We start from the raw sequence: 26159 nt of genomic DNA, 5'->3' as shown, positions 1-26159 counted from the left end.
ATTTTTCGCTAAAAGAATATGACATCTGTCAGGTGTCACCAGAAAAGTACAAACGATGGGCAGAAGGTACTTACCACAAAGAGAGTTAAGGGTATATTCGGACATAACAGGAACAACGCTGACGGCCTCCCCGGAACTTTTGTTTAGAACGTCGACAAGACGTTGGCCGTTCTCTTCGAAAATCACAAAATATTGCCGTAAAACGTTGAAGTGAAATGCATTTGTGAGAATCTTTCTGCGTTGATGCCATTTTTCACCTTAAAAAATAATTCTATAGTTATAGTTATATATAGTTATAGGTAATATTACTAAATAAGAAAAAGTTACAAACTCGACATCTGTTGGGAGAGGTCAACGATTCAAAAGCACCTCTGTTTTTCAAAGTTATTTCCGCTTTAAAAATAATTTTGACTTGCTTAAACAGTGACTAAACCTGTATCATTACCATGAGTTTTTACGATTTGACAAATGTGACTGTTTTGATATTTCTTTACGTATTGGCCCATACAATTTCCAAGTTCTGATATAATTCGCTAGGCCCATTATCATCATCATCATCATCAACCCATTACTGTCCCACTGCTGGGCACGGCTCCTCTCAGAATGAGAAGGATTAGGTCATAGTCCACCGCGCTGGCCAAGTGCGTATTGGTAGACTTCACATACCTTAGAGATTTTTTTTTTTATAAATCTCTCAGGTATGCAGGTTTCCTCACGATATTTTCCTTTACCGTTTAGCAAGTGGTAATTAATTTGTAATACGCACATAATTTTGAAAAATTAGAGTTGCGTGCCTGGGATTTGAACCTCGGACCCCTCGATCGAGAGTTTCTTAACCACTAGGCTATCACTGCTCTTACGTAATACGTAAACAAATATCAAAACAATCATATTTGTCCAAACTAAAAAACTCATGGTAAGGGTACTGGTGAAAACCTACAGGCCTGGTGTGTTATCGTCAAACTCACTCTGAAAGGAGACTAATTCGCAGCATTGGGATAGTAAGAAGTTGTGTAACTACGACTACGTTTTAGGTTTCGGAGGTTTCAAGTTACTGACGTATTACCGGCCCTAGGGTAGGGCGAGAAGAGTGATCGATATTTAATTTGATATCAAAATAGGATAAGATATTAAACTATATTTTTCGTAATAATAAATTATTACTGTGACCACTTATACGAGTTGATACAGTATGATAATACAAATGCGTTTTTGTTTGTTAAGCAACCATTGCGCAAGTTTTAAGCAATATTTATTATGTCTTAAGTATAACCTTATTTAACCTTTCTTTATATATATCCTGTTTATATGCGCAGCTGAGGCCAACATCGCCATTCGCCTTGGTAAATATTATATATTTAAGATAAAACTAAAATACAATTTACGTTAAGTGAAAGTGTCGACCAAAGGGAAGAAAGACAAACCAGCTCTACCCACTTCAAGGTCTAGGGCCGGCGATGCTTATTATATTTTTATCAAGGATGTTATAGAGCCTTATAAATATAACCGAAACAATAAAGTATAAAAGTTTAGAATAATTTTGGAGAAGGCCAAAGACTAAATGACACACTATTATAGAAAGTTTTTCCCCGACCAAGTCGACACTGTTCAGGTACTTTTCAAATAAAATCAAACCATAAAAAATCTGATATCAATTAGTCAAAGTATCGCATAATCCAATATAATTTCATATGCGTAACCACATGCAAAACTGATATAATATTTTTAATATTCGTATCATATGTCATGTCCATAACTTCCCTAATTAGTGCGAGCGAAGCAAGCCCTTACTAATTCGAAGATTAGCATTCTGTTCCTCCCTCTTTTTGAAACATATGAGTGGTCATCAACAAATATGTAACTTGTTATATAGTAGATTTTACATAATTATATATAAAATATGGATTTTACATAATTATATATAGCAGATTGATAAAAACTTAAGTTATAATTAGACAAACAAAAATATGTTTTGCTCGATTAGCATGCGTAGGTACCTATTATGATCGTTATTTTTATTTATCTTCTATTATACAATATAATTTAAAGACATATTTCAGATGTTGGAAGTGGGGCGCTTAATGATTTTTTAGTTTTTTTTTTTTATTTTACCTTAATATTACGAGTAGAATAATATTTTTTATACAAAAAGGCACTCACCATCACTAAGAAGCAGTCCACTTCGCAGCCAAGGTCGCAACAAGGCATAAATGTCACTTTTATAGTGATGTTTCATACTCGAGATCGCTACCTGAGATAATAAGTTAGTCATTAAGAATGTTCTATTAATTTACAAAATAACACTATCTTTAGGCTTCCGTACCCAATGGGTAAAAACGGAACCCTATTATTAAGCCTCTGTGGACTGTCCGTCTATCTGCGTGTCACAAGGCTCTAACTCTTGAATCGTAATATATACACTTGTTTTTTACAGAGCATATATAACGATGGCCGCTATAGCAACAAATAATAAAAATAAAAAAGTTTAATATAAAAGAGGGCCCCCATACAAGAACCCGCTAATTTTCGGCGTTTTCGCTTTATCTATTGAACCGTAGTTGTAGACAGTTCTAATTTTCACAATGCATTCACCTCCATGCCTGCTATGATAACAAGTACTAAATTCTCACCTCAATGTCCTCCGGGGTGTAAATATTAACAGCCCCTAGTGAGAATGCGTAAAATCGGTATATACTGTTATATTTCAGAGCCCAATCTCTGCCTTTTCGGAATAAATTAACTGGAAAAAAATTACGTCCATAATTATTATAAATTCTCAAGATATGAAACTAAAACAATAAAAAATAATTTACCTGGAGTTTCAAGAATTTCCAACGCATTTCCAATAATAAAATAACTTTTGTTCCCGGGAATTTTTTTTAGTAACACGGCTTTATTATTATGATTTAGAAGATAATCTAATGTAAACAAAAAAATTACAACGGCAGTCAACACGTATAACATTTTATTTAATAAAACTCACGTGCGGTCCATGCACAGAAATATTTATAAATGACGGGCACTTATCTGTAGTGACTTTGTACATTATATGTTACATACATAGATTAGTAAAGATTACTCACTCCTAACTAGAGAATGTACCCAGTTTTGAGAATTTAAATACTTGCGTAAAAAAGTTTTGCCACGTCTCCGTGCTAAAATATCCCTAAAATATTTGAAATAATTATTATAATTATTTATTATGTAAATTCATGTAAATTACGCAGTATTAGTTATTTATTCGTAAATTTTCTCTAAAAATGTTTTTATTTGTCAAGAATTCAAATAACTTACGATAATAACAATAAGCCATTTGTGGCTTCATTCAATTTCAAGGCGGCGAAGTATCTTTAGTAATCTATGGTTACATACTAGTATTGGACGTCCTGAAATGTGGTTGAGTATCAAAAATCTTTAAAATCTGACAATTGAATGGATGTAACCTATGATAGGTAAATCTTATTTTTTATATATTACTAGCTGACCCGGCAAACTTTGTACCGCCTCAAAACCTATTTATCAAATATATTTCATATAAAATATAGCCTATGTTACTCGTGGATAATATAGCTTTCGAATGGTGAAAGAATTTTTAAAATCGGTCCAGTAGTTTTTGAGCCTATTCATTACAACCAAACAAACAAACATAGTTTTCCTATTTATAATATTAGTGTAGAATGATTCCGAAGTAATACGTTAGTTACGTATTACTTCGGAATCATTGTAGTAATTTATATGAAATGATATCTATATGAAAGACTACAAAGCTCTTGAGGTCAATTTTTAAACGTCCAGTGTAAGTGTCTCCTTCGTCGTCAACCCATTACTGTCCCACTGCTGGGCACGTGTGTCCTTTCAGAATGAGAAGGATTAGGTCATAGTCCACCGCGCTGGCCAAACGTGTATTGGTAGACTTATTACCTCTTAAAAACTTTTTTTTTTCATATCTCTCAGGTATGCAGGTTTCCTCACGATGTTTTCTTTCGCCGTTTTAGCATGTGATAATTATTTTTTAATAAGTGTCGGCGACTAACTAACGGTATTTAATTAAGAATTGTAATTAACTTGTTTTTTATGTCCGTCTGAATATGTTTTTATATGTTGAATAAGAAAAATACATTACGTAAGTTTTAAGTTTAGGGATAAGACACGGTAGATGGCGCTATCGGTCACATTTGTTGTATTTTATTAGAGTTTTTAGGTATTTTTATGAAAATAGTATTCAAGGTTAGGTTTTTGAGTTTTATACATGTTTTATGTTTTTAAAGTTTATGTTATCTCCTAGAATATGTTTCTAGCTTCATATTGATGTAAGTTTAGTCAGAATCAATTGTGATAATTTCGAGATAATTAGGAATATTGACATGTAAAATTACGTAAGATGTACATTTTTGGAATATTTTCACGAATAACTTTGTAATCAATTTAGGTATGATAATGTAACTTATGTAGCTAGATAGGGCTAATTATAAGGATTCCAACAATGTATAACACATATATGTAAATTTTGGGAATCAATAAAGAAAGGGTGAAAACTAGGTCAGCCAAAGTGAAAATGACATGAAAATGGGCCTAAAAAAGCGCGGCTCTCTTTACGGTATTGCTCTGGGGTAGCTCAGAAAACCAGTTTTCCGGCCTAAGCATGGTCTCAGCAGAGAAGAATACGAAGAAGACTCCTGAAGAAGAAGAAGACTCCTGAAGAAGAAGAAGACTCCTGGGGAAGAAGAAGACTCCTGGGAAGAAGGAAGAAATCTGAAGAAGGAAGCGTTCCTGTTTAAGAAGAGGAAGTAGGGGTCAGGTCGGGATAGGGAAGAGGCTTTGGCTGGCCTACACTCTTGTTTGTATTGCACGTCAATTATTGTTTTTATTGCACGTCACCCCTTTCCCGCACCTACCCTCTCTACGGCACGGGACAGGCGCAACTCCCCGACGCGACGACTACCACTACGAGCGGGCTTCCGGCGCCGGACGGAAGAAGGCCGTCCGTACAACATCACGCCCGCACCCCAATACGGTCGCAGGTTAAGTGGCGGCGTGGCATACCACCACACCGCCGAACACAGCGCCCCGCGACAACAATAAGCACATAGCTTCAAAAAATCAGAGCCTGGTATTTGAACCTCCGACCCCCCGATCGAGGCCGGGTTACAATTACCATCAATGCTTACTTTATCTCCTTACCCTCCGGGAAACCTGGATGTTTTACTATTTCATTAACTTCAATAATTAAGTAAAAAAATATGAACTACAAAAACTTGAACTTAAAAAAAATGTAATGCCATGTTGTACGTCCATAGTTAATAATAGAGAGAGAAACTTATTTCATTTTATAATTTGGACGAATATTCTACTCGTACATTAAGTACCTATTGTAATAATTACAATTAATATAAAATTATGAACAAAATTCATACTTAACAACTGGTTTTAATTCTTTTGGCGGTTTATAAGCCAACCTTGACAACTTTTTTCTCATACTTATTAAGCCGACTCTTGTCTTTCTTTCACTTAGTAGGTACCTAACTTCATAATTAATGACGCATAGGTCAATCTACTTTAATAATAATTTAATTTACGGAATTGTAATACTGTTTACGCGTTTACCTAACCCATATTTCCCTACTTAGACCCTTTATAATTTCTCCTACATAGTCCTCTTCTTTGTCATTAAGGTCAATATTAAACTACATATTTAAGAAAATTTGAAATCCTTCATAGAATCGAGATAGCAAATAACAATGTAGTCCACCTGATGGTAAGTGGCCATTGCCGCGAATTAGATTGTATGTATAATCCTGTCTGTGGTACGCTTTACCTACCTTTTTTTTTTGTTGACGAGGGGGAAACCTTCAAAAGGTACCCGACGCCATGGGAGTGACGCCGGGTTATGTGGGATTTTTACCACACTAAAACCCCCCCGGTGGCCGTCCTCAGCGTTTGGTGGAGAACTCCGGGATCTCCAACGGAACACAACCGGAGTCCTCCTAACGCGATGCCCTTTTATCGGGCTCTGCCCTGGGGGGAGCAATTTACGCTCCTCTCACATCCCCTGGTGATTACAGCGATATGCGACCACACAAACCGCTGTCCTTCCCGGAGTCGCTTGCTGGACGGTTTGTGCTCCCACTCTTGCCGCCCGCAACCCCGGAAGCCCCTTTTAGTCGCCTCTTACGACAGGCAAGGGTTACCGTAGCCCTATTCTGGTCCCGGTACTACAGGGACAACGCTTTACCTACCTACCAAATACCTACCAATAAGCTCTAAACTGAAGGTGGTAGAACCTTTTGTGGATCGACTCCGGCGGCACCACCGCCACACCACCTATTTTGTCTAATAACAGCAGCGTTAGGCACTGCTGTGTTACGTTTTGAAGGGTGTGGTAAAGGAGGGATATTTTACGAGGCGTTCCAGCTTAGTCCTCAGGGGTAGCGGCGCATCTGTGGCTGACCTTAGGTAGGAATATCTAATCCTATCTGGGGTTGATTACAGATGTCCATTGGAGGCAGTAGCCACTTACCCTCAGGTGAACTGCACGCTCGTCTGCTACTCCTGTATTGTTAAAAAAAAAACTCGAAAGCTTCGTATAAGCGTCTATCTCTTACCTTTAAACCTGAACCCATCAGCGATAGTTCAAATTACCACCGAAATCAAAATAACATCGCTTTGCACATGTTTGTGTCGAATTTGAGGTAAAGTTAAATTTAATTTCTGCCAGCTATCTGCGTTAAAAAATCTCTAAGTTATTAACATAGGTTATTAAATAAATACGCTTTTGAATAATACAAAGATAAAAATCATAAAATTTTAATGTATAATTTTAATAACATTTTTAGTAAGAGTAATGTTATTTTGTTAGCTCACAAATAATTCCCACTTAAGTAAAAGGGGGCGTTCAAGTATTACGTAACGCAATTTGGGGGGGAGGGGGGTTCTTGTAAAACGTTACGATGCGTTACAGGGGCGGGAGGGGGTCTTTCTTAATACACGTTACGTAACATTTTTTAATAAAAAAATAGAGAATTAAAACTCCTAAATTGGCAACCCTTTTCATTTAAGTTTTACGGGGAATCCCTTGAATGAGTGGGTTCAGCCGAACTAAGTCCTGAGTATTCTGAGTTAGACTAAGTATAGTACAGTATAGCAGTATGTATGCTTTAACTAAACTTAAACTAACTTAGAATACTCGGGAGACCTAGTTCGGCTGAACACGTCCAAGGATAAAAATCATAACATAACTATTTAGCGAGTTTAGGGTAAAAATGGACACTTGAGTGTTACGTAACGTTTAGAGAGGGGGGGGGGGGTATAGAAAAACGTTACGGTGCGTTACAAGGGGGGGAGGGGGGGTCAAAAATCTTCAAAAATTGCGTTACGTAATACTTGAACGGCCCCAAACATACAATTAAAAAGTTATTAAATGTTAAGCAATAAAAATGTTACTGACTTAACATGACGTTAACATTTTATTTGCAATGAAAACATTTTAATAATTTAGTTTTTAAATAAGTAAAATAAAAAGTTTGAAATTAGCACTTTTCTTTGAATAGTTAAATTATAATCTGTAAATTGTAGTATGACTACATGTGACTACTATGTGATGTCAAATTATCTTAAAAATCATTTTATATAAATAATTATTGTTCAGTATGCGGGGGCTTCAGGTTTATCTCCTCAATAAAAAACGAATTTCGAACTTTCTGTCGGTAGCGAAGAACAATTTATTTTTTGAAGTGACAACGGCGCGCGCATCGGCTTCTTTCAATATGTAGGCTGACGCTCACTAGATGGCGCTACCGGTACCGTTTCTGAACAATTATAATACCACTACATGCTTAAAGCTATGAATACAAACACCTATATTTCTTAAGTAACACCTATATTCCCTGTTTTTACCATGTAACAGGTAAGCGTGTTGACTAATTGAGTCAACACGCTTGAAATATATTCAAACCTCAAGATTCATATCTTAATTACCTGTTAAATAATAAAAATCATCCAAATATTTCCACTTCATTTATATTTCGTTTTTCCTTTTAATAAATTTAACAAAAATAGGTTCAGAATTTCTCAAAATAATATCAGCTGTGAAGACCAGATCCGAAACTTTCGTGACGGGAACCAACTCGAAATTTCTCAAAATAGCTGAAAGCACCGACTTCATCTCCATCATGGCGAATTTTTGACCTGAAACAAATAATTTAAACACATGTAACACGTACACTTTATACACATACGTTATATTCTAAAGATGAATATGAATAAAAATGCCCTAAAAGGCACGTGAGGTCTCATCAACAAATTTTATGCCGGATTCGTACCTACCAGCTAAGTACTAAAACCCCAGAGTGTACGTACGGACACCTTTTTTAGTCGAGACAAACATGTAGGCACAATTTTGATATCACTCAAAGGTGACTGACATAGTGATCTATCAACGCACAGCCCAAACCACTGGACGGATCGGGCTGAAACTTGGCATGCAGGTAGATGTTATGACGTAGGCATCCGCTAAGAAAGGATTTTGATCAATTCTGCCCCCAAGGGGATAAAATAGGGGATGAAAATATTACTTCGTAACGCGAGCGAAGCCGCAGGCAAAATCTCTTTTTGTTACAAAGAACAAAGGGTTGTAACAGTAGAAAATTCATAACATGATAACTGGAGCACACACTCTACTTATACAATTGCAGCGATATTGATTGTTAGGGTTCGTACCCAAAGGGTAAAAACTAAACTCTATTACTAACACTTCGCTGTCTGTCCCTCTGTCACAGGTCTCCATCTCTGGAACCGTAATAGAGATGCACTTGTTTTTTTACAGAGGATTCATTACTATGCAAATATGACTAAAATAAAATAAAGTTGAATATTAAAGGAGATCTCCATACAACAAACCGGTATTTTTTAGCATTTATCGATCTAACCTTTAAACCGTACTACTAAGACAGTTGAAACATTTACAATCCGCTTACTACTATAACTGCTATTATAATAAATACAAATAAGAACAATAAAATATATTTTAATTAGTTATTTTAATTTTATAATACGTTGTATACGTATCAGTCATCATTGGGCGCTGGGGTAACGCCATCTAGATACCCGTACATTGTCAGAAAATATAGAGAGATGGCGATGTTTCATAAAACTAAGTATTGTTGAAAATAATAAAAAGATTAAAAATATGTAAAAAATAATGAATATTTGGTGGTAGTACGGAAGCCTCCATGTGCGAGTTCGACTCGTACTTGGCAAATTATTCAGAGTTATGCGCCTATTAAAAATTAAGTATCACTTGCTCTAATGGTCAAAACCTCATAAGGAAACCTTTATCAAAAGTCTATTAATCGGCACGTCTTCATCAGCGCGGTGGACTATGGCTTATTCTGAGACAAGTGCCCAGTAATGACAATAACAGATAGACGACGATATCATTTTTTTGTAATTTGTGAAACTTTATATTTTAAATAACTATAAATAACTTACCTATACAGTTCCTGGGGCCCGCACTAAAGGGTATATAAGCAAACGTGTGTCGTTTCGCACAGTTTTCCGGTAGAAATCTATCGGGGTTGAATTGTAAGGGGTTTTCAAACAAATCGGGTCGTCGATGAAGATCATAGATGTGAATGTGAATGAAGGTTCCTTCAGGTACGGTGTAGTTGCCTGTAAACAGTTGGAAAACAATTTAAGCATGAAAAAATGTTTCGTTCCATGTACCTACAATTGTACACATTTATGAATAAAAATAACAAATAATCCTTACTAATATTATAAATCCGAAAGTAACTCTGTCTGTCTGTCTGTCTGGTTGTCTCTTCTTCACGCCCAATCCACTGAACCGATTTTAATGAAATTGTACATGGATAGTCTGAGACCCGAGGAAGGACATAGGACAGTTTTTATCCCGGAAATCCCACGGGAATTAGGGATGGCGATCTAAGATCGATTAATCGGAAAATCGATCTTTTGGACCCAAAACATTGATTATTTTATTCGATATTAGTAAGGATTGAATCGTAAACTATTTGCGACGACGAATTTGCTCAAGTTGATTATAATATAATACTTATTATAATATAATGACATATAAATTCTTGGAGCACAAAACGTCCGTTTCGAATGATTTGAAACATTGAGCCAAAAAAATGTTCCTTTAGTTTGTCATTTATCATTACTTCCCAGAATTTGATCCTAACAAGCCACACTATCAGATAGTGGAATAATATAGAGGGTGTATTTTTTTTCAAAATGAACTCGTTCGATTGCCGGCTAGGGCAAAAGTTATTTTAAAAAAGTAATGATGCACGTTTAGTTTTTATCAAAATCGGCCTCGTAACTCCTTTCAGCATTTTACGCTAATCCTTATAGTTTCGGATTTCGCTCTGAAGGCCTATTTGAAAAATTCACCCTGTATATCAATTTAAAATTATAATAGAACATTAACTTAATAAATTTGCGTATCAGGAAATAATTTCATGTACATCTAGGAATAAAATAATAATGTATGTTTTTATCTAAATCTATCTAAATCTAAATAGGTATCCATATTACAACTTCATAAGCGTAAAATTAGTGCCTGACGTAAAAAGCCTAAAGTCGAAGCCTGCAGTCTGCGTGCACTTTAATGACCATTGTAACACACGGCACATAATAAATACAAATACCTACTTAAATTTAACTGAAGTGTCGGTGTCGGTTTTTAAAATGTCCTAAACGTATTCCTGAAACAGCAGAATTTCGACAGGACTTCCATTAGCAGTTAGCTAATGTTACGTTACGTTACTGAAGAATAAGGGTGTGGTAAGGGAAACATACATTTCCCAGGCATTCCAGCTTAGTCTTCTGGTACAGCGGCAGATCGGAGGCCGACCTCAGGTAGGAGTCTGTTATCGTCGTTAATAAGAAGCTTGGATATTAACGATATCACATTTTTATAACGTTACATTAAAGTAATAAGTAACTCATTTGATACTACAGTTTAAAAACAGATGCGGGTAGGTGAAGTGGGAACGACACCATGGCGGCGCTCGAATTAACAGTGAGCGACATTCTGGTCGGAGACTTCAGCAAGAGCAGTCGAATAACGGAGATACTTGTGTAGTTATAATACTTCTAATTACTAGAGTGAACTTACTTACGTATAAATTGTTATATCGTTACTCTGTACCGTTTATGTGACTATATTATTACATGACTTCAAGACCTTCAAGATGACTTTGATTTCAAGTCTAATCTTATTTGGGATTAGTGGTGCCCGCGGCTTCGCTCGCATTTTAAAGAAATAATATGACATACGTAATACAGAAAATTTGTACCTTCATTGGAATGACAGTTGTGCCATCTGTCGAAAATTGGTCTTACCAACTCACAAACCTTCGTGGGCTCTTGGACAACAACTTTGCTAAAGATCATCGCTTGATCAAATGCATAGTTTCCGATTCTATAAAATATATATAGACAAATATTCAAATATAAATATATAGATGATCGACTAACATGCATAAGTAAAGAAACTATAGGTAAATTATGAAAATATCGAATTTCGATCTTCTGGGTTGAAAGATTGATCCACTGAATTGATCCATTACTGGAGAATACTGGAGATCGATTAAAATAATCGATTTTTTGGTTCAAACGACCGATTCTCCGATTAATCGATCTCAGATCGCCATCCGTAGTTCCCGTGGGATTTCCGGGATAAAAACTATCCTATGCCCTTTCTCGGGTCTCAGACTATCTTTGTATAAAATTCCATTCAAATCGGTTCTGTGGTTTAGGCGTGAAGAAGAGACATACAAACAGACAGAGTTACTTTCGCATTTATTATTTATTTATTATTCGCATCCATGGACGGTACTAACACTTACCACCAAGTGGAATGCTTTTTCATCTGCTACTTCTTGATTACATAAAATACTTACTAAGCTTGGTGGTCTCACACAGTCTTCGACTGATGAAAGGCACTGGAGGGTAGAGTCGCAACGTTTCTTTGATGCAGCGCTCCAAATAATGCATCTGGTTTAAATCGTCCATAGTGGCAGCACGCTTCGTGTCCCCAAATATTTCTTGGAGCTCAGCGACAATTTTTTCCTAAAATTAACCAAGTGAAGTTAAAATATGTTTTACTAGTTTTTGCCCGCGGCTTCGCCCGCGTTTAAAAGAAAATAATATGACATACTAACATACATAAAACTGAAATGACATTCATTGGAATGACAGTGGCACCATCTGGCGAAAATTGGTCGTACCAATTCTGACACCTTCGTGGGCTCATGGACAATAACTTTGCTAAAGATCATCAAATGCATAGTTTACGATTCAATCTTTACTAATATCGATTAAAATAATCGATTTTTTTGGTCCAAAAGATCGATTCTCCGATTAATCGATCTTAGATCGCCATCCCTAGTTCCCGTGGGATTTCCGGGATAAAAACTATCCTATGTCCTTTCTCGGGTCTCAGACTATCTTAGTACAAAATTTCATTAAAATCGGTTCAGTGGTTTAGGCGTGAAGGAGAGACAACCAGACAGACAGACAGACAGACAGAGTTACTTTTGGATTTATAATATTAGTAAGGATTACAAAACAAGTATGAATATTAATTATAAACAGTGTAAAGAATAAATCCTAAGAACTCGGCAGCTTTATTTTTAGGTACTAATATAATATTCTTATACCTTGTGTCACTTTTTTACCCGATTGAAGAGGGTAATGTTCTTTGAGCATATGTTTGAATCATTCTTCGGTACCCAGCAGCCCAAACGACTTTGAGTGAGGAGTCATTGAATCCGACTTAATTTTGGGAGTGCCCATATTATTATGCAGTCAAGTTAGGTTAAAGCTGGTATAACCCTTTGTGGTTCGACTCCGGCGGCACCACAGCCACACCTATTTCTACCTAATAACAGCAGTGTTAGGCGCTGCTGTGTTCCGGTTTGAAGGGTGTGGTAAGGGAGACAGACTTTTCCGAGGCGTTCCAGCTTAGTCCTCAGGGGTAGCGGCGCATCTGTGGCCGACCTCAGGTAGGAATATCTAATCCTATCTGGGGTTGATTACAGATGTCCATGGGCGACAGTAGCCACTTACCATAAGGTGGACTGCATGCTCATCTGCTACACTTATATTATAAAAAAATATATATGCAGTCAGGTTTTTTGTTTGTACAGTAATTTTAATCAATAATGATTACTTAGTGGTGCTTATTTTAAGACTTACTTGTATTTCTGAGTCATTAGCCACAGATAATAAGAAGAATGTTATACCAGAAGCAACAGTGTCGTGCCCCTGAAAATATTTTCATAATCCATTATACTGTAAGGACACAAACGATTCTACGAATCAAGTGCAATGTGCATGACAAGCAGTGGCGATCGTATTCGCTTGGTTCGTGGGAACGCTGTGTTACTAGTCTGCTCCCCGCCCCCGAAACATATACCGGTGTCTTGGGTGGCTAAATAAATGTAATCAAAATTTAACATCTTTAACTATTAACACACTTTTATTAGCTTGGGTTGTACGTTTGTATGTATGTATGTATGTACGTAACAGTAACGGAATCTTTGAGCCCGATTTCTATCCACTTTGAACGTTCAGTTTAATTCAAAAATTTGAAGAATTATCAAAAACCGATGACAATACACGATTTTAATAATTTTGTACCATTGTCCTGAACAATATCCTTAGGATTAACGATTTTCGAGGCGAGAGAAAGCGCCTTATGGAGCGTTGGAAAATAATAATGTTATTTCCCTATAACTCAATGCTATCTTGTAGAATGATTTTTAGGATTCCGTACTCAAAGGAAAAAACGAAACCCTCCGCTGTCTGTTCGTGAGTCACAGGGCTTTATCTCTTAAACCGTAATAGATAGACACTTGATTTTTTTACAGACGATGCATAATGATGATCGCTATAACAACAAATACTAAAAATTAATAAAATAAATATAGTTCAAAAAACTAAAAAACACGCTTTTATGATAAAATCAACTGGAAAGTAGAAAATAATTTTCAATCTAGGAATCAATTAAGGCACAGTAAATTGTATAATTGTGGAAAAATTGTGGGGTGCTTTTCAAAAATTGATAAGTGGAGCATGTTATACTTCGGTGACTCTAATGTGCAGTTTTTATTTGCGCTTGCTTAATTGTGGTCGAATGTCAAACATTGCGAAGGGCGTCTATATTTGGCTAATATAATCCATTATGCTAAAAAATATTATGATTAGCAAGCATATAAACCTCAAACATAAACGTATCAACTTCTTCTTGAATACCGGTTTTGTCGATGCAACCATCCTTCTCTGCAGAAATCAGTAAATCAAGCATGGCCACCTTTTTCTTTTTGCTATTGTACTGAATATCTTCCAAATCTTCTTCAAATTCCCCGCTACCCGCGGAGCAGCTAAGACGTGTGACCTTTATCTCTTCACATTAAAATCGTAAAAAGTGCTTAAAAATACATTTTCTTGCGTGAAAGTTACACATATCGAAAGATTAAAAGACAACCTAAAACTTGGTGGTAAAATCTTAAACACTAGTGCAGTTTTGTGATCATAATAACACTTACAAACCTCAAAGTTATAAGAAGCGGTTAGTGCAAAACATTGTGACAGTGCAGGTTGAATAAATAATGAATGTAATGACTCATTACCAGACTCACTAAGTCTCATTACATTGCCACTAGCATGTGACTATAAATTTCGACTCAATTAAGTACGCTTACGTGGTCGAATGCACAAAGATATACGCTCTCAACCCGGCATACCTGAGTTCAAATCCTCGGACAGCAAATTTTTTTTTTTTTTTTTTTTTTTCCTTTCGTCTTCAATATACTTTTTTGTTTTTTTTTTTTTTTTTGTAATTGCGTACTATTAAAAATAATAAAGAAGATATTCGTATAATGTTATAACATTTCATATAATTTTAAAGAAATTTAACATGGATAAAGGTGATCAATGCCCAGGATGCAAGATTTTTGTAAATGCGACAAGCTACGTAAAATGTTCCATGTGCAAGAGTAAATACGACCTGGTATGTGCTGGCGTCACACAAGCGAGCTTTAAAAAGCTGACGATAACTCAAAAGAATTCCTGGATATGTCCTATCTGTCGAAGTAAGGTGCCACGAACTGATAATTCAAACACCCCAGTCCGCTCAACACTAGGAACCGAACCTGGACCATTACCTGATGAGAACTCACCTACCGATTACGTAACCAAGCGAACGGCACAGCGTCGAGACAATAGGGACGCCGCTGTTTCAGAGAATTATGCACCTATTAATGACATAAGAACTATTATTCGGGAAGAAATAACCTTAGCGCTCAAGGAATCTTTTGAAAGTATCACCTGCCCAATACACAGAAAATTGAAGGAAATATGTGATGAAATAGGCGAATTCAAGGGCTGCCTTACTACTCTCAACACACAACTGGAACAACTAAGACAGGAAATCGCTGACAAAGACGTAGTAATTGAACGACTGGAAAAGGAGAGTGAAAATCTGCGAAGTGACATAACTCATATTAGTCAAGAATTAAACCAAATTCAACAGCTGTCCCGCGCAAACAACTTGGAAATACAGTGTGTCCCTGAAAAAAAGGCAGAAAATATAATTTCGTTGGTGAAACAGCTCTGCTCTACACTCAAATACGATCTGTCTGAAAACGACATTCTACATTGTACTCGCGTTGCAAAGAAAGACTCAGATTCGCTACGTCCCAGATCGATTGTAGTAAAACTAAGCTGCCAAAGAATAAGAGACACGATTTTAGCGGCCTGCATTAAATTCAACAAATCCAATCCGAAAGAAAAACTTCACTCAGGCCATCTCGGAATCTCTGGTGGGAAGAACACCCCAGTATATGTAGCTGAACACCTCTCACCAGAGAGAAAAAGTCTTCACGCAGCGTCAAGAAAGAAAGCTAAGGAATTAAATTATAAATACGTTTGGGTTCGTAACGGTCACATTTTTATGAGAAAGACCGACTTCTCCGAACGTATATTCGTTAACAGTCTAGAGAAGCTAAATAAATTGAACTAATAATATTGCAAAATAATAAGTATTAAAGTCAGTCATAAAAATGCAACCTAATAAGAACCTTGTAAAAAAATATTCTTTAAATATTTATTACCAGAATGTTAGAGGTTTGAACACAAAAATACTTGATTTTTACCTAAATGTATGTATGCACAATTATGATGTTATAGTACTTACCGAGACATGGCTCCACAACAGTGTCCTAAGTTCTGAACTATTCGACGACAGATACATTGTTTACAGGCGGGATCGCTATACTTCAGGCTTTCATAATCTCAAGGTTGGAGGTGGTGTTCTTATAGCGGTAAATAAAAGCCTAAACTCACGTCAGTTTAAGAATTTAGAAAGTGATTGCGAGGACTTGTGGGTCGGCGTAGATGTTTTTGATAATAAGAAAAAGGAACGACTTTTAATCTGCGCAACTTATTTACCACCACCAGTCCAAGCACATATATTAGAAAACTATATAACAAATGCAAATAAAGCTCTTGATGATGTTAAATATAAACTAATACTCGGCGACTTTAATTTAAGTAGCATAACATGGAATGACCATCACTTAGCATCTTCTTGTCCTAGTTCGCGATTAAACGACATGTTACTCGATTTTGTTAACCTACATGGCCTGAAACAGTGGAATAACATGTTAAACAATAAATCTAAAGTTTTAGATCTCGTTTTGACCAATGTATCAGCCGTTAACATGTCAAATGATCCTCATGTTCTAAGTACTATTGATCCGTTGCATCCTCCACTGGAATTCACCCTTAGTGTCGCGGGATGTAAAATGTCTACATCTGTCTCTCCCCGCCCAAACTTTTTTAAAGCTGACTACTCTGTAATAGTTAATGAACTAAAGATTATTGACTGGGATGACAAATTTAATGGTGATTTATCAGTGGATGAAATGTTGGATATTTTTTATACGATAATTGATGATCTTATTCGAATTCATGTACCTATGTCAAAACCAAAAAACAAAAAGTACCCACCATGGTTTACCAAAGAATTAATTCGACTAGTCAGAGAGAAGTATAAATGTCACATGAAAGTAAAAAAGCACAATAATCCCTTGGATAAAATTAGTTTTCAGTTGTTGAGAGATCGGTGTTTAAAACTTCAAAACAACTGCTATAAGAATTACACATCAAGGCTCGAGGCATCTCTGAAACACAACCCTAAGCTATTTTGGTCACATGTGAAGATTAAAAATAAAAATGAATGCGCTTATCCTAGCCAAATGTACCTAGAACAAAAAACAGCTTCAAATGGCAACGAAATTTGTGACTTGTTTGCCTTAAACTTTTCTACTATTTTCAATAAGCAAACAGTTAACTTAACTCAATCCAGTCAAGTACCAGAAATCAATTCCAACTGTTTTATAACTTGTACGTTCTCCAATGAGCAAATTGTTAAAGTACTTAAAGGGCTAAACACATACAAAGGTGCAGGCTGTGATAACATCCCACCTGTATTTATTGTCAAATGCGCTGAACCATTATCATATCCTCTTAAAATCATTTATAATAAATCTCTATGTAGCGGTATTTTTCCAACGCGATGGAAACAGGCACGCATAATACCAATTTATAAATCCGGTGATAGACAGATGGTGAATAACTATCGGCCTATCTCCATTTTACCCACCTTAGCTAAGGTTCTTGAAAAGCTAATATGCAAAGAACTTACATGGCACCTAAAAGAATGCATGTCTATAAATCAGCACGGGTTCCTTGCAAATAAGTCAACGGCAACTAACCTGGTCTCGTTTGTTAATAGCGCTATCGACACGGTGGATGCTGGGTCTTCTATGGACGTAATCTACACAGACTTTAGTAAGGCGTTTGATCTGGTCAACCATGATGTCTTAGTCCAAAAACTTGCCTCAATGGGAGTGGAAAATTCCTCAATGGGAATGAAACCTCCTTAGGTGGTGTAAGTCATACTTAAGTGATAGATCCGCAACCGTTGTAATTAAGGGATATAGCTCTTCGCCATATGCAACGAAGACTGGTGTGCCTCAAGGCTCCCATTTGGGACCTATATTATTTAATGTCTTCATAAATGACATAACCAAAAATATTAAACATTCGCAATGCTTTTTGTTTGCAGATGACTTAAAAATTGCTAGATGTGTAAATAATCCTAACGAAGCGTTAAAGCTCCAAGAGGACTTGGATAGATTATCTGAATGGTGCAAGCGTAACTATATGACATTAAATACCGATAAGTGTCACCACATCAGATTTTCAAGGAAAAAAGTAAATAGTTGCAAGGAAGTAGTATATAAAATAGGTGATAGACCTCTCAAACAAGTCCAGGAAATTCGCGACCTCGGAATCGTCTTAGATAGCAAACTACGATTCGATAAACAAATAGACATAATAACGTCTAAAGCATTTAAAACACTCGGATTTGTTTTACGCAACACCAAGGAATTCAAACAAGCCCAAACAATAATTCTCCTTTACAATTCTTTGGTAAGAAGTTGCCTTGAGTACTGCTGTGTTGTTTGGAACCCACACTACATTAAATACATAGAACGTATTGAGAGAATACAAAAAAAGTTCCTTAAGATACTTTCATATCGCCAAAACACCAGATCTCTTAAAAACTACAATGACAGACTAGCACACTTTAATATGACATCTCTAGAGAGCCGTAGACGAATGCTTGACCTAGTGTTTCTGTATAAAATTGTAAATGGAGTGTTAGACTGCCCGCAAATTCTGAGGGAAATAACCTTTAATATGCCTTTTAAAAGACCCAGACCAGGTAAATACAAGCCATTTTTTCTGAGACGGGCTCATTCTAAACTTGGTCGTAATTCACCCCTAAATAGATTGTGCGAACAGTATAACACTCTCATTTCCTCTAATCACACAATTGATATATTTGGAGATTCTTTGACTCAATTTAAAAAATATCTGACGAAAGAATTCTAGAGTCGATCAGCTTAATTTAGTGTTAATTTAGCTTAGTTTAAGTGGCTTAATTCATAATTATAATAATGACATTACGAATGATTTTTAATCCATAATATAGTGACATTTTTAATTTTATTGTAATTTTGACCATATTAATATATTTAATTAATAATTTTAGGACTTTCTAATTATAATGTAATAAGATTTTAATCATAATATTAACAATTAGCTTTTTTTTAGTAATAATAATAATGTCGTGTCTATGTAATAATTAAAACGATTTTTTGTGAAAATAAATAGGTAAGCTGTGTTCACCTGTAATTGCAAGAACACGATTGAACAACAAATTATGTTAGAAATTAAGGACCGATGGTGTATCTTGTGTTGGTGAACCTTAAAATAAATAAATAAATAAATAAATAAATTCAATCACTTCTACTTCGTTATTTTCAATAGCCTTCCGTCTGCTCTCTATAACTTTTTGGGTAAAACCGTGCATAACTGCTAAATATTTTGATTGCAACTTCCCTAGATTAGTCAGTTTAAAACATATATCTGGATAGAGATATATTTTAATAAACCTATGAAATAAGACTTTGATTATATTTTGTATTGCCTCCTTATAAGCTCTTCCAGCACTTGATTTTTCATTATCAAGCTGAGTGCCCATTGCAGACTCTGAAAAGAGATGATGAATAATATTTTAGTGTAATATAGAAGGTGGTAGAACCCTTTGTGGTTCGACTCTGACGGCACCACCACCACACCTATTTCTGCCTAATATATATATATATATATATATATACAATGTGTCCCGGCATGTAGTAATAAAACTTTAACACTGGTATCTATGATCCATTTCATCGACGAAAATACCTCATATAGGGGGTCCATTCCAAAAAAAAAAAAACATTGTGTTACCTGCTTCATAGTCATCGAACGAGGTACGCGTGCGCCTGCGAGCGAAGGGGTCTTTTCGGTCAACAATAACTTTTAAAGTAATAGACCTAGAGTAGTGATTGATATATCAATTTGTTTAGTAACTCAAATACTATTATTAAATTATAAAAAAATAGTAGGTTAACGCACTCGTTTGTGCGCTATTTTTGAATAAATCGTCTGGATACGCAAAAATATAGTAAAAAAAATACTTTCTCCCTACAGTAATAGAAGAAAAACAATATTTGCTAGCATTTTTTTATTTTGGTTAGTTACTTTACACATTTGCCTTTGAAAAAACATCAAAAGTAAGTCCCTACGAGAGATAGATCACATCTCGCCGTAATTTTTTTGAGTTAAGGTTACTTTTGATAAGTTAAAAACAAATAATACTGTAGTTTGGTGGTGTTTTGGAATGGACCCCCTATATGAGGTATTTTCGTCGATGAAATGGATCATAGATACCAGTGTTAAAGTTTTATTACTACATGCCGGGACACATTGTATATATATATATATATTTTTTTTAGTTAAATAATATAAAAACCACGCTATACACATTAAGAAAATGAGTAATCCTGACGATCGCAATGAGGAGAAAGGTACATAATTATTAAAACTGTATATTGTCATCGGTTATTAATAATTGTTCAAAGTAGGTAAAATTGACTTCAAAGATTTCTTTACATACCGAAATGCATTCGTACAAGTCAAGCCAAAAAAACCGTGGTAAATGAAGCGTCGTAATAAAGGGCGACGAAGAACGACGAAATTATTGGACGACTGTTCCATCGGAGTGACAAAAATCGTTTCTCAGGTTAGTGTTGGGTAGTGAACAACAAAAGATGTTATTGGCAAAATTGCGAACGGACATTTAAAATAAAAATAAAAAAATTGTATATGGTAATGACCATTTCAACGACTTAGTTTGTCTATACGAGGCTAGAGCTAAAATATGAAATTTAACTCACTGGAGTTCCCTGGAGAGGGGGATATATTAATCACACGGAACTAATTAATGTTGGACAATATGGTGTTTGTTTATATTTAATTCTCTGAGAAGAATCATAAGATAAATGAACAAAACAAACAAAAATTATGAGACACTGTCTTATACATTAGTAATTTTACGTAGTCATTACTAATGACTTTCCAATTATTGTTATCGATATTAGCAATAAGCACGGAGTGCGTTACCAAATTCTGGCATCGAACGGTAAAACTGTTAGTCCGCTCTGAATATAGAAATGAATCGCGTCGCCATAGCAAATTGTATGACTACACCTGCTCGCAACAAGCGAGCGGACTAGCAGTTTGGAGCGGACTAGCAGCTTGGCGCGGACTACATCTACTGTTTATTACACAAAAGGTTAAAGCGCGTTTTCTCCTTATCATGACAATATGTATCTGCGATTAAATTAGGCACATAATATCTAGCATGTACAAATGAGCGCATGAATTAGGTACTGTAATAATACTCTAAAATATTAAAAACGATGGTAGAGCATTGTTTACATAACAGTTTTTCATATTTTCTCACCATTGTCAATCATTGTTTAATTTTAAACTTTGTAATCTTTATATTCAGATGATGATACGTGACGACATCAATAATGAAGTACCTATTATATATTTTTTTTATAATATAGGAGTAGCAGACGACCACCTGATGGTAAGTAGCTACTGCCACCCATGACCATCTGTAATCAACCCCAGATAGGATTAGATATTCCTACCTGAGGTTGGCCACAGATGCGGCGCTACCCCTGAGGACTAAGCTGGAACGCCTCGGAAAAGTATGTCTCCCTTACCATACCCTTTAAACCGGAACACAGCAGCGCCTAACACTGCTGTTATAAGGTAAAAATAGGTGTGGCGGTGGTGCCGCCGGAGTCGAACCACAAAGGGTTCTACCACCTTCCACACCTACCACATATTATATTGTACTTCTCAGTCTTATATTGTAATGTTTTGGTACTTACCACAGATTGTGTGAAGGGTGGATTCTGATATAACCGAAGTGACGTTTGTAGAATTTCCTCCCGCTTTTTCCAAAAGCTCGACCAACCGTTGGCTGTTTTCTTGGATTATCACGTAGTATTGTCGCAAAACATTGAAGTGAAAAGCGGAGGTCAGGATTTTCCGGCGCTGTTGCCATTTTGAACCTTCAAAAGTACATTTACACGAATATAAAAAGTATCAAATAACAATTAAACTATTTATAAGTAATTTTGAAAAAATATAATAATGCGATTTTGAAATGCTCAATTAATTTAAAAGGAATACTTTAATGTCGCATTAATACGTACATAATATTTTAATTATAACAAATTGAAATTATTCAAAAAGAAATACAACTTTTGATTAGCAAAAATAAATAAATTGTTGTTGTTTATGTCAAGTGCTTTGTTACATAAGTTATATAATGCGTCGGGATGCAGCAGCCAGGATACAGAAAGACCGAATTACTTATATATATGTATTTAATCAAAACAGAATATTACATGTTTTGGATTAAATCTAACCTAAATTAAAACTAACTATCCTAAGTGACTTGCTGGGGCAATGTTAGCGCCCAGAGTCAATTCCCACGTTCGGGACTGTACGATGGAAACGGAGCGGTGGTGCGGAGTCAGCGTTCCCACGGCACGGCGGCGGTGCAGGATCGGATGTCTTTCTAGTAATTTTGTTTAATTCGAATTTCTAACTATGGTGATTAAGGCCAATATATAACACATACATAATTTCATTGATATAAAATTATGATAACAATACGCAGCGCTGATAACCACAAACAAACGATAACTTGTCTCGAAATAGCAAATGACCAGACCATGTCCTATATTCATCTTTATTATAATAACAATTGAATGCAAATTTACTCGAAATTCCGCGTCCTCTTTATCAAACCCTTCGAGTCAACGACACGGATATGAAGCTACTAGTCTATATACTTATCTATACATGCTTATGTAAACTAATGACATCAAAAATATGTACGTTACAGAAAAAATGGTAAAATACCGTAATATCGTTAAAAGTCCTTCGCGTAACCTAAGGAAGTAGCAGTAGGTAAAGTACAGAATGTCCCTGTAGTCTCGGGAATAGAATAGGGCTACGGTATCCCCTGCCTGTCGTAAGAGGCGACTAAAAGGGGGCTTCCGGGGTTGCAGGTGGCAAGAGTGGGAGCTCGGACCGTCCAGCAAGCAACCCCGGGAAGGACGACGGTATGTGTGGTCGTATACCGTCGTAAACACCAGATGGTGTGGGAGGAGCCAAAAGTGCTCCCCCAGGGTAGAGCCCGATCGGGGCATTGCGCTTGGAGGACTCCGGTTGTGTTCCCTCGGAGATCCCGGAGTTCTCCAACAAGCGTTGAGGACGACCACCGGGGGGGTTTTAGTGCGGTAAAAATCCCACATAACCCGGCGTCGCTCCCACGTCGTCGGGTACCTTTTGAAGGTTTCCCACTCGTAAACAAATAAAAAAAAGAAAGTAAAGTACAGAAATAATTTATATTTTAAGCAAGATTCATCTATTTAGCCACGTAAACACAATAATATTTTTATTTTTAGAGCGAGCTCATTTTTATTAATCATGTATTTTATTATATGATCCTGTCAAAAGTTTACATATTTTTCCGTATTAAGGACGAAAATATAGCAAGGAATCCTCCTGAAATACGTAATAATAACTTTTTTATCAGCCATACACATAGATTAGTAAAGATACTTCGCCGCCTTGAAATTGAATGAAGCCGCAAATGGCTTATTATAGTAAGTTCTTTTTTTGAATTCTTGACAAATAAAAACATTTTTAGAGAAAATTTACGAATAAATAACTAATACTGCGTAATTTTCATGATAATTAAATAATTTATAATAATAATTTCAAATATTTTAGGGACATTTTAGCACGGAGACGTGGTAAAAATTTTTTACGCAAGTGTTTCAATTCTCAAAACTGGGCACATTTTCTTGTTAGGAGCGAGTAATCTTTACTAATCTATGGCCATACACATGCTTAAATAAATTTCGCTTTCTACACTCACAGCCCCACACTAGGATTCCCTGTGTCGTGAGTGCCATGGACACACACGTGGACAAATACACAAACACCCAGCCACAGAAACAGAAATCTAAATTCATTTTAGATATCTGTCTGGCCGGGGATCGAACCTGGGACCCTTTGCGCGTCAGACCGATACGGTGGCCGCTCCGACTTCTCAGTCTCCCATACACAATTTTACCACAATCAGTGTCACTTACCTTGAGCTATCGTTGCCACTATACATAAAAAAACATTGTGGTCCAATTGACCTTTACTATATGCAACAATCGGGTCCATCCCAAATATACCTTGTTTCTGATTTCACTCTAAGCAATATCGTTAACGTTTAGCGACATCTACTTAGCACGCACCAATTAATTAATAACACAAAGTATTTTCTTGATCCAATTTACAACTTTTATTATTCCCGCGTAAAATACAAGTCACGCGCCAAGCGCGTTCTTTTTCTTGTTTTATGCTTATGCACACAATCGTATAACCCATACAGCCAATGACTATATAAATGGGCACTTATTATTATAAAAATAACACATCATGAATATAACACAAAATAATTAATTAAAATAATACTATAATTAAATATTTTGAATATATTGCTAAAATAATCAACAACTTAAGATTAACTCAATGAATACCTACTCTACTCAATGAATTATAAATAGTAATAATTTCGATCATCGGCAGACAAAAAATTGATAGATTGATTATTAATAAAGGCCAGTTATTTATATTTTACGACACGTAGTATCATCGATGCGTTTATCTATTGAAGTTTAATCAATCTAATTTATGTAATAAACCTCCTTAAAAAATTTACTTTATCAGCAGTATAAGAATCGCAGAATGTTGTTGCATGTTGATATTTAATATACAAAACACGTGTTGACCCGTGATACTTTGTTTTCTAATGTCATCCTAATTATCAACTTTGTTATAACATAAGATCTACTCTACATTTAAAAACAATACCTTAGATTAAGTGTTGTAATTATGGTAAATTAAAATAAAACACATAATACCTGATATTTCAAATACATTGTCCTATATCCTGATTTAAATATTATTATTATATACTTAAATGATGTTAAACTTTTTTGTTTTATTTTTTATTTAGTTTTACAATGTAAATTACGAATGATAATAGAGCACACAAGATAATCATATATTAGAATTTATTACAAAAAATTGTAAGATAAGGATATTCAAATAGAATTGTTAGCAAAAAATAGTTAATGCAAATTCTTACCATTACTCATGAGCAATCCATCTCTTAACCACGGTCTCAACAACTCATACACCTCACTTTTTTCGTGATGTTTCATACCTGATATTATAATCTAAAATTGTAAACATGGATATGTTTAACTATATACATTTAATTAATTCTTAATATTCAGCTTTTTAATGTACCTACTTAGCACGCCCTTACCTCAATATCTTCAGGATTGAAAATGTTTACAGCTGCTATCATGAAAGAATAAAAACTATAAATGCCATTATTCTTACTAGCGAGTCTTCTTCCCATACGAAATAGCTCAACTATAAAAAAAAAACACAAAATATCAATCAATCTTGTATCAAATGCCATTCAAGCTCCAATATTATTTATTCTATTAAACTACAATAACCTGGTGAAACGATTATTTCCAACATATTCCCAATTAGAAAGTGATTCTTAAGCCCTGGAATTTTTTTAATCATTCGCGCTTTCTCATTGTAGTTAATGACATAATCCACTACAAACAATATCACCACAAAAGCTATTAAAACGTAAATCATCGCGAAAATTATTAGACGCGCGTCCAAACGTTACGAGTCGTTCAAATATAATATTAAGTACTTAATTAGGTGTTACATGTATTTGTATGCAATCACTATGTAATAGTTCTATACACTGTACTGCCAGTCGGGCGTCGATATATATAAGACAACAGATAATTGTTTAGAGATAATTAATTTTACATTTATACATATGAGATACGCGTGTTTAGCGGCCGATGCAGCTGCCAATATGCCGTGTAAAGGCATACTAGTAGTAGAGGCAGATATATAAATGTTTAAGTAACTTAAATATCTGTCTAGCTGCTGTATTGTGTGAAAATCACACAAAATAATTTAAATAAAATCCGCACAGAAGTGAAATATTTTATTCTCATTGCAGTACTTTGCGCAGAACTAAG

At 35.5% G+C, this 26159-nt stretch overlaps 1 protein-coding gene across 1 annotated transcript in view; it reads right to left on the bottom strand.

Moving 5' to 3' along the window:
• Nucleotides 1–25990, bottom strand: part of LOC140748166 (uncharacterized) — a 29249-nt gene extending 3259 nt beyond the window's left edge. Inside the window, exons 1-14 of the mRNA XM_073080908.1 lie at nt 25608–25990; nt 25409–25518; nt 25226–25316; nt 21894–22076; nt 19400–19650; nt 14246–14389; nt 13222–13290; nt 11925–12093; nt 9487–9666; nt 8017–8184; nt 2814–2978; nt 2631–2740; nt 2161–2251; nt 75–257 (exon numbers count right to left, since the gene is read on the bottom strand). Coding sequence (XP_072937009.1) covers nt 75–257; nt 2161–2251; nt 2631–2740; nt 2814–2978; nt 8017–8184; nt 9487–9666; nt 11925–12093; nt 13222–13290; nt 14246–14389; nt 19400–19650; nt 21894–22076; nt 25226–25316; nt 25409–25518; nt 25608–25758 — 2065 coding nt within the window. The 5' untranslated portion in view covers nt 25759–25990. The remainder of the gene's footprint in view (nt 1–74; nt 258–2160; nt 2252–2630; nt 2741–2813; nt 2979–8016; nt 8185–9486; nt 9667–11924; nt 12094–13221; nt 13291–14245; nt 14390–19399; nt 19651–21893; nt 22077–25225; nt 25317–25408; nt 25519–25607) is intronic.
• Between the last annotated feature and the right edge of the window lie 169 nt (nt 25991–26159).

This window comes from Epargyreus clarus, unplaced genomic scaffold, assembly GCF_041222505.1.
Source record: "Epargyreus clarus isolate Ecla_fem2 unplaced genomic scaffold, WU_Ecla_fem_2.2 ptg000003l, whole genome shotgun sequence".
NCBI lineage: Eukaryota > Metazoa > Arthropoda > Insecta > Lepidoptera > Hesperiidae > Epargyreus > Epargyreus clarus.
This window is presented reverse-complemented; position numbering and strand designations above follow the sequence as displayed.